This window comes from Hesperophylax consimilis, chromosome 28, assembly GCF_061612785.1.
Source record: "Hesperophylax consimilis isolate HC1 chromosome 28, BYU_Hcon_1.0, whole genome shotgun sequence".
Taxonomy (NCBI): domain Eukaryota; kingdom Metazoa; phylum Arthropoda; class Insecta; order Trichoptera; family Limnephilidae; genus Hesperophylax; species Hesperophylax consimilis.
The window spans coordinates 22,633,084-22,643,313 of NC_142863.1; the positions used below are offsets into that span (position 1 = coordinate 22,633,084).

At 46.5% G+C, this 10,230-nt stretch overlaps 1 protein-coding gene across 1 annotated transcript; it reads left to right on the top strand.

The window, feature by feature from the left end:
- The first annotated feature begins 2,681 nt into the window (after window positions 1-2,681).
- On the top strand, window positions 2,682-10,028 carry LOC149410381 (uncharacterized). Its single transcript, XM_089649003.1, has one exon. It carries the CDS (start codon window positions 2,682-2,684, stop codon window positions 10,026-10,028), a length of 7,347 nt encoding a protein of 2,448 aa, XP_089505129.1.
- Window positions 10,029-10,230: the final 202 nt, after the last annotated feature.

Consider the following 10,230-nt stretch of genomic DNA (forward strand, 5'->3'; position numbering starts at 1 on the left):
TCTAGATGATGGTAGAAGTAATTATACAAGGTGTCTGGGAGTACTTGGAGAGGTGATTCTAGATGATGGTAGAAGTAAAAAAGATATATTATAACTCTTCAAAAATTTTCAAGTGTAAATGCGATAACTTTCCGCACTCTAATTTTTTCCATGTTTTGAATGTTATGATTTGAAATGTTCGTAGGGAGGTATTTGTAGTGATTTTTAAAAACATGTTTATTATTCTGGTCTCTCTGTTAATTTTATTTTTTATTTTTTTCCAGAGTTGCTTTGGGGACTTCAAATAATAAAGGAGGAGCAGAAAAATTACAGGTTTGTCGCCACTATCATTTTTAAAATATAAGAATGGTGCTGCAAAATAATCTAGAAATTAATTCAAATGGTACATTTTTAAAAATTACTATGGCAACACTAAGCTACTCACTCTGTCTTTGAACCTTCAGGCCTCTGGCATATTGACTGTCGGAGAATTGTTGTGTATTTCCGCTTTAAATATTAGAATTTTGAAATAAAACATAAAAAGTTTTGAAAATGACTCACCTTACGTTTTTTTCATCTAAATACTGAACTAAAGTTATTGATATAAAAAAATAAAAAAAATATTCCGTTAGATAAATGTACTATAAAAATTACTGCCACCTCACTTTTTTGTCATTTCACACAAAAATAATCAATTAAAAATTCACAAAGTTTCATAAATTTTTCTCAAACTTCAGTCCTTTGGTTTCATAGAAGTGTACATTTTAATTATTCTGTGTTTATCTTCTATATTTGAATATAAAGCTAAGTATCTTTTCTTTCAAACACCGTTTAGTTTATATTTCTAATTAACACGACAAGGATTACTATGACATCATATTATTTATTTATTTAGAATTTACGGCACAAGTGCCATTTACATACAAAGTTTTTATTTTATTTTTTTACATATACATAGTGCAGTATTAAATTTTGATGAGAAACATTAAAGAATTAAATTTAGTTAAAACATAGCAAATAAAATAACAGTAAAAAAAGAAGCAATGACAATAGCCTGTTATGTAGTGACCTCATTAAAACAAGTGGCGTTAAAATGTGTTATTAGTGCAGCTTTATACTTTACAAGGGGTATATTAAAAGTATCTGCGATTTTAGCATAAAAGTTCCCAAGTGTGTGCAATCTATTTATAACTGAGTTATATCCTGAGACTGTGGTATAACTGTCACAATAATACATACTAGAGGACCTTGATCTAATGGTAGGTACATGAAATTGAATCATCATTAATATGTCAGGGCTATCCAACCGATAATTTATAATTTTGTATAAAAATATAAGATCAAAAATTTTTCTTCTATGACTTAAGTAAAGCAATTTCAATGAGTATAATAAGAAATCATAATCTATTGTTTCTAAAGGAATTCCAAGCCTAAAATTAAAACACCTCAAAAATTTGCGTTGGACTCTTTCAATGGTATTAATGTGATTATTAAAGACAGGTGACCAAATTGTAGAGTTGTATTCTAGAATACTTCTAACGAGAGATGTAAACAGAATTTTTAATGTGTTGATATTTTTAAAATCCTTGGAAATTCTTACTATACAACCTAACATTTTCATAGCCCTGTTAGTGATAGAAGTTATGTGAGATACAAAGCAGAGTTTCTGATCAAACATTATGCCTAGGTCAAGTATTTCGATTACAGCGAATTTAGTCAACATTACACAATGAATAATTATACATTATGTATTGGTTGTTTGATTTTGTGGAACCTCATAACTTGGCATTTGTTAATATTTAGTTGCAGTTTATTACTAGAACACCATTTGAAAAAGTTGTTAAGGTTCTCTTTTTTTTTTTTTTTTTCCAACTATGGTACAATTTTATTAAAACTAACAATACATGTACATAATTTTGCAAGAATCTCTTGCAAGATTATGCAGTCGTACACATCATTAATGACCCTAAACAACTTCATATCGTCAGCAAAAAGTAAAACTTCGACATTGTAGAAAATGCTGGTAACGTCATTGATAAATAGGATAAATAATAAAGGTCCCAGGTGTGAACCTTGTGGGACTCTGAGCTGAGCTGTGAGTTGAGCTGTTCCGAAAAGCGAACCAATTGACTCTACGGATCATAGCTGTTTGTTCAAAAAACCAAATAATTTACCCTAATTAATTATTGTTCTTCATTCAAATTTCAGTTTGACAGTTTGTTGTAAACAAAAGTCAAGGTGTAAAGAAAAAACAACTCAATTGTTTTTTTAAGTTTATAATTTTTATTTACAATCGTATTTTTTGGAAATCACCTCTTCATCAATGACATGACAAAACATATAGACACGCTGTAGGGCTCAAGGTGGTGACAAAAGATACGGTAATTGCTGTACTTTCGATTTAGTACTAAACTGTCACGAGTCGCTTCAGTTTATATGCCGTCTTTAACTTTGCCCAAGTAAGACGCAGTACCGAATTGTGCTAAAAAAATGCCCTCACCAACAACAAATAAGCATAAGAAGGATAACCTACTGGCAGTACGCAATGTCTATCTTTGTCATACCTAACTAACCATATCAGTAGGCTACTCAGTACCCTTTGATCCGTGGCATATTGAGTTAACCAAACTCATCAGTATCCTCGGTGTTTGCTCTGATGCCTTAGTTATTAAATCATTAAATGTATAGTTTCCATTCTAGCTATGGCGCTGCTTTGCCTGCATTGCCGCCACACCATCGCCGTGATGGCCGATCTGTCCTTCTTTGTGGATGTTCGCAACGGCTACCATCTGGGTCTGGGCACCGGGGCGGCCACCGCGGACCATTCAGAGCGCTTCAATTGTCTCCCAGACACTAGCAAGAAATTCTGCACGCATAAGTTAGTCTGCAGCAAGTGCCTGGGACAGGTAGGAAGAATTCTCAAGGTGGACGGCTTCCCCGAGTCCGCCATCTACTTCAGCTGCGACCGAACCCTGCTGCCTCACGCTTTCAATGATCCAAGAGCCATGTCCAAAAAGTGGCGTAATATTGTCCATTTTTATCCCAACATCCCCAAGGTTACACCCGAAATCAACACCGACATTGCTCCCAAAGGCGACGCCACTCTTGGCTTCGATCCAAACAATGTAAAGGAGATGTTGGAATACGGGCGCCCGCAACATCAGATCCCCCGAGAGCACCAGCTGCATTCATTCTTCTTCGCATGCCTCAACGATACAGTCCTCTACCTTCACACCGGTATGGGCAAGACCCTTATAGCTTGCATGGCCATCCGCGCCTTCTGCCTGCGCAACCCCAATAAGGGCGCTTACTTCCTCGTGCCCCGAGTCGTGCTCGTGGACCAGCAAGCCAAATACCTGGCCGAAGAGGCCAACCTCCAGCCTCTCAAGCGCAGCAGCCAGCACGGCAAGGACAGTTGGACGCCTCGCGATGTGGTCGTCTGTACGTCTGACACACTGCTCAACGCATTACTGAGTAATAGCGTGTCTATTTCCCAAGCGTGCATCATCGTATTCGACGAAGCCCACGAAGCCCGCGGAGACTCCTCTTACCAGAAGATTCTTCCCTTCGTGTTCGCAACACCCGAGAAACTGCGACCGCGTCTCCTGGGCCTGTCCGCAACTCCTCTCGTGGGCAATGCCGCCACCGACGGAGATATCGCTATCCAAAACCTGGTCGATAAGTTTCACGCTAAAATATACTCGCCGTTCCTAGATGCTAAATTAGACCTGCCGCAAAACAGCCACTCTATCACCGACAAGGTGATACGCAACGTGTCTCAGTCAGCCGATGAGGCGCGATATCACCGATTTATCGAAGAGTGCATCGTTAAACTTGCCGTCGCGCATCCGCCCATCGCTGGTCCCTGGTCAGCTTGCGGTGGCATCGATAACTTGGGTCAGGCCAGTGGAATTATCCGCAGCATCGAGGAGAATGCGCATTACCGGAAAGACGACACAACCTATTTAATGGCCAGGTATATAGAGAAGTGGATGGATGCCCTGGAGGTGTTGCGAATAAATGGGCCGCAGGACCTCCTCCTCAACATCAAGGACCACTATGAACGTGCCCATGGTGATGACGCAAAACTAATACCCCTCCTGTCTTCCTTCAGAATCTTCCTGGGACGTAGCATCGACAACTTCATGTCCACCACTATGCAAAAGAACTCCACATCTCTGGAAGCCCTATTGCCGTGCCTTCGTGAATTCATCATTTCACATGAGAAACAGAAGGTAATAGTGTTTGTGACTCGCAGAAAGACAGCCATACGGTTGTGTAAGCGGCTGTGCACCGAAGATGACCTCCAAGAAGAACTTCATCCGTCGTATATCCTGGGCAGCAGTAACAGTGGTGGATACTCCAAGGAGCAGCAACAAGACACACTCATCAAGTTCCGAGATGGAAAGTGTCGATTGATCGTGGCCACCAGTGTGCTAGAGCAGGGACTGGACGTGGACTCTTGCGGCCTCGTAGTCTGCTTTGACGGAATCACCTCCCTCACTTCCCTCATTCAGTCCCGCGGCCGGGCGCGAAACTCCAACTCCCGCTTCGTGGTGTTCACCTCCAACATCAAGAGTGTAATGAGTGTCGAAGAGCAAGAGATCTACCTGAATGCTCACGTGTCCAGAGTGATGCAACGGCAGAGCGGCTGCATGCCGGGCCCTGTTGGGGCGGACATATTTGAAGAACTGGTTCTGCGCCAGGGGACTGAACTCAGTTCCACTGATAATGAGAGCCGCAAACAAGAAATTGTTTACGATGAAAAAAGTCTCATTCTTAAATTCAGCGGAGCCAAACTGGAACAGGTTACTCGAGACGTGTGCGACGCGGCTAATGAAGCAAATCTGCAATTCCAAATGTCTCCCGTCACCAAGGCCACAATGTTTGCCTTCGCCTGCACGGAACATGAGCAATTGTTTGACCACCTCCTGGCTATTATATATTCCAAATGTTGGATTTCCATTGTGCATCCTCTGAGTCCTTGCCACACATTCAAAGTGAGATTCGACTTTCTTACAACTTTCCACTATTTTTCCGAGTATTCGGTGGGCCTCGATGCTAAACCCATTTGGCAGGGCGCTTACGATCTGCACATCAATCAATCCGTGCTACACCTTACCAAAGATGACATATCCATCCGCCTGGATATCGCAGATATGAACGACGCAATAATCATTCACAGTTCTCAGAATCACGGCTTTAATGTGTTTCTCAGTCTGCGCCAACCTCCGGCCTTCTTTACGGGGAACACGAAGATGCCTTACGATTTCAATTCGCGGACATTCAATCTGGCATTGCGTGCAAACGATCTGCCTGATGGCAGCCGCTGGGATTTGCGATGCGCTTTGAGGAATTTCAACTCGTTCAATGTCTTCGATGTGCCTGTGATGGAGTATAAAGAAAATGTCCCAAATCAGAGAGAGCCAAAGCGGGATTTTAGGAAAGAGTATCTCGTGCAAGCCTGGAGAAGCAAGCACGCTCACGTTCTGCCTCACTCCGTTCCCATGTCCATACTCAATCGCCTCCACCAGTTTGATCATCGGGAACTAAAGATCGTGTTGGATCTGTTTGTGCCGGTTCGGTATCAGCCCTTGAAGCTCCCTACGCTAGATCTCCTGGAGAGGCACGACTTCCCCTCTGTGCCCCTCCTGCCCGACTACCGAGAGGTGGGACGGGTGACCATCACGCCATACCGCACCATCCTTCTGCCGGCCGCACCAGTGCCGGGGAATCGCATTCTCCGGCACTTCGGTCACCCGGATGACTACTTGCTCGCCACCATTGCGGATGAACATGATGGAAATCCTTGGAGCAAGTGTACCAAACCCCATATTTTCGACACTCTGTACCACGGAGTCACCATTGCGGGTCGAGTGTTTCGCTTCCTGGGATGCTCCAATAGCCAACTGACCGAAGGCCACTGCTGGCTCTCTTGCCAAGAGGCTCAAGCCATCCATCGGAGAATAGGCTCCTTCAAGGATATGAAGCCAGAGCGTAAGCTCACTCGCCTCGCAATGGCTTTCGCCGCTAGCACCGAGACTGTGCTCGTTCCCCAGGATGTTCTGGACAATGTGGAGCAGGATGTGATAGGAGGGGATGTTTGCTTTAGCGAGGGGATAGGAAAGATCTCCGAGTCTCATCGTCGGAAGATAGCAGACTTGATGAAATTGCGCGAGCCTGTATCTGCCTATCAAATCCGTGTGGGCGGTATCAAGGGGGTTGTGTGTGTCTGCAATCAGAAAGAAGATATTATCTTTAGAAAGTCCATGAAGAAATTCTCTTCCATAAACTATCTGTCCCTCGAGGTTTTGGCCTATAGCAGGTCGCTCAAACTATATTTAAACCGACAATCCATTCTTTGCCTGCAATCTTTGGGCGTTCCTACATCAATCTTTCTGGTCATGATGAAGACGGCTTTGCAAAACTGTCTGTCATTTCTCTCCAATGATTCGGAATCTATAAAATTCCTCCTAAATAGCGACAACTTCATCAATTGGCGCCTATACCCCCCTCAGATGGTATCCGACCCGCTGTTCCGCCGCGTCCTCTATCGCTGTGCCCTGAAGCGCGTAAGTACCATAGTGGATCACGCTCAGGTCTATGTACCCGAGGCACGCGTCCTCATGGGAGTTCTAGACGAGACAGGTACGCTGGAATACGGACAAGTATACGCCCATATTGTGGAGGGTTCCCTGGACATGGAGTTGGACCGAGATGTCACGGTGTTCCGCAATCCCGTGGTGCTCCCTTCGGACGTGCGAGTACTGCGTGCTGTCCGGGATGTGTGTCCGGAGATCCGCCGGCTCTATGTTAACTGCCTGGTGTTCCCGAGCCGGGGACCGAGTTCGCACGCGGCTGAATGCTCGGGTGGTGACCTGGACGGAGACTTGTTTGCCGTCATCTGGGATCCCAACCTTATTCCGCCAATCCCTAGTCCCGGAATGATGGTTGAACCCTATGAAATTAACAATAAGATTTGTAAGGATGCAACCGGCACCCAATTGGAAGAGATGCCGGCGATGGTAAATTTCTTCTGTGACTACGTGGCTAAAAGTCGACTGGGGGCGATAGCCAATGCGCACCTGGTTCTGGCCGATAAGTTGGGAATGATCCACAAGGATTGCATCGAGCTCGGGCAGTACGTCGCCGCCGAAACGGATGCCCCCAGAAAAGGATTGACTGTCGCAGATCTCCCGCAAAAGTTTGTTCCCAAGCAATTCCCCGACTTCATGCGCAAGGATGACAAAGTCTCTTACAAGTCACAATCGGTGCTCGGCATAATGTACCGACAATGCTTCCCCATACTGGAGGCCCTGATGGAGAGGGAAGTGGAAGATATCCCCGGAGTGTGGCACATCACCGGCACCAGCCAAGTAGAGTACTTTTACTCAGAGTATGTGACGCAGCTCCGACACATTCTGCAGAGTTTTCAGCTAGACACGGAGGCTGACTTGTTCTCGGGCGAGCCGCTATGGCGGAAGACTTACATGTCCAAGTACAAGCAAGAGCAGCAGCTGCGCACGGTGGTCCGGGAGCATGGCGAGCACTTCTGGAACCGGTGGACCGACATATACCGAGATTGGACGGTAAATCTGGATCCCTCCTGCAAGGCTCGTGCCATTTCTGATTGGTACCACTTCCCTAAAAAGAGCAAAAAGTCGCCCCCGGCATTCAGCTTCTCTTGGCTGGCTTTCTGCGACCTCGAATTCATGGAGAGCACTCAAATTCCCTTGGAAGAGAAGCTGACGCAGTCCTTAGTGATGTGGGTACAAGCCAACAAAATAGATTGGATCGATGATTTGACTCGGAGGAGCAATGCAGCTCTCAGGGCTGGCCAAATCCTCTCAGACCTGGACTGCCGGCTGTACGGATCCTCGCTCTTCGGTTTCAACGAAGACGAGTCCGACATAGACCTGTGTGTGGGTGACAAAGACTATGACTTGGAAGCCACTCTCCGAATCATCAAGCGCGCAGACCCAGCAGCCAGCCAACATATGAAGCCAAACAGGCGGGTGGAATTCACCCTGGATAAGTTCGCATTCGAGGCGACCCTTTTCGGAGACGGGGTAGTGAAGTCTAATTTAGTGACAGACCGATTTGACGAACATCCTTCAATGTGGATATGCCTGCGGGTACTGACGCAATGGGCACGTGCTGTGCGTATCCTGAAATCGCGTGGAAGCCGGGGCCTCATGCCCCTGGTGGCCTTTGTGTGGCTCTACATCTTCCACCTGGAGCATCATGCGGAAGAAGCTCCCGGGCCACGGCGAAAGCCGAGTCCCCACAATATCTCCCGCTGGGCGAAGTGGCTGATGTTACCGTCCACCGATCACTGGGGAGCGCATGTGTTAGACTTTTTGCACTTCCTTGGTGACGATACATCGGTGCAGTGGATAGCCGCACAGGTAGATCCCGTCAGCGGGGATCCCCTACTCCAGAAAGAGCTCATCCCCGAGCTCGCTACGCAGGCGCAGGTAGCTTTGTTCATCCTCGCCGTGCACGAAGGCTGCATTGAAAAACTCTTCGAACTCTCTTCTAAAAGGAGACTGTTCAAGATAGATTATCGTATGTCTTCTGACAATCCGCAAGTTAGAGAGCAGTATATCCGGCAGATCACGGAAATGAGCGATCCCAACAAGGAGTTGAAAATGGAGTTTGTGAAGAAGAGTGAGACCTTGTTCCTGGAGGTGTCGGGCGACCCCAAGATGTTTGAGTCTGTGGAGAGATGCCTCCAAGTAATGTTCTCGCGGATGCGCAGCATCAAGCTGTTGATGCGCTCGGCGCATCACGCCTGCGGCTCCACCTTCATGCTGCTGGAGCAGAGTGCCGGTCGTAACACCCGCGTCCAGTTCCGGGCCTACAACGGCGACTATAACTACCAGCACATGGGCACTGTGCGCCGCCGTATTCAGGCCCTGCTGGACCACCCCAACCTCTTGTGGAAATCACAAGGCAAGACTCGCTTCTTGGAAATCACCGCCAATCAACTGGAAAAGTATGTAGCCTCGAAGGGAAAGCACTCGGAGATCCAGAATCGCTTCTTCGGTGACTTGTACTGCACCATCAGGACGGGCAGACATTACCTGTTCAACGTGCCCAGCGATATCGATAATACCTTTGACACGGTGACTCTGGGTGACGTGGAGACATCCATACGGCACCAGGAAGAAGCCTTCATCCAGGAGGAGGAGGAAAATATGGAAAAAATTGACCGAATGAAGGAGGCCATCGATAAAGATATTGAATTGAAACAGCTGGAAAAGCAGAAAGCGGAAAGTTCCCAGTCCCCGCCGGTTATAGAGTTGACCTCCTTGAGCCAAGTGAAAATGCGGGGGGCCATCAACAGGTGCTTCGCCCTCAGCAACACGTCGCAGACTCGCATCCGGAACTCCTTCTTCCCATCGTGGCGCTATTCCCTGGAATCGGCGTACACATTTGCCGAGGAGCACGGATTCCGAGAAACCGACGAGAGGCCGTTCAAGTTCGGGATGTACCATACCGTGTCGGTGGTGTGGAAAGGCAGGGAAATGCTCCTGCGGCTAGATGAGAGGGGTCATTTCGATAACTTGCGATATCGCAGCACCCGCTGGGTGTCCACCACCATCAAGGCGCACAATGACAATGACGACATCCGAATATACGTGGAAAGTCGCCAGTTGGTGGAGGAAGCCTGCCCGCTTCACGCGTTTGTTGCAATCTACAAAGAGAGGTCTATACTGACTTCGATGGATACAGATGAAATTCCCGACAAGCCCTTAGTGCCGGACATCTTTGAATGCGACTGGGGTGTCCGCAGTATGCGACGCGTTCGCAATATCAAAGCCTTCACGAATCAAGATGGTGCAGTTATCACCCTGAACGCCATCAGTGGGGGTTCTTTCGACCTGGACAATCACCGGTTTGAGCGTAGTCCCCATTACGTGGAGATGGAGCTGATGCAGCCCGTGGAAGGGATGGATGCAGGGGCCATATTTGACATTGGGATTGCGCTTTACGATTACATGGCAACGCTATTTCCCAACTTGCACAACCAACCTGTAGGTTGATATGTCTTTAGTCTCTGTTCTCTGTAGAAGAACCCTTAACGTAAGCTAGATGCATTTACATGTTCCACATATTTAATATATCGTCGCCGTTCGAGCAAAAGTCACCAACTCTTGAGATATCTAAATCCAATGCCGTTTCACCACAGGGGTAGGCAGAGTGGACGAACTGCCAAACAACTCGGTCTTCATTCAATTCACATTC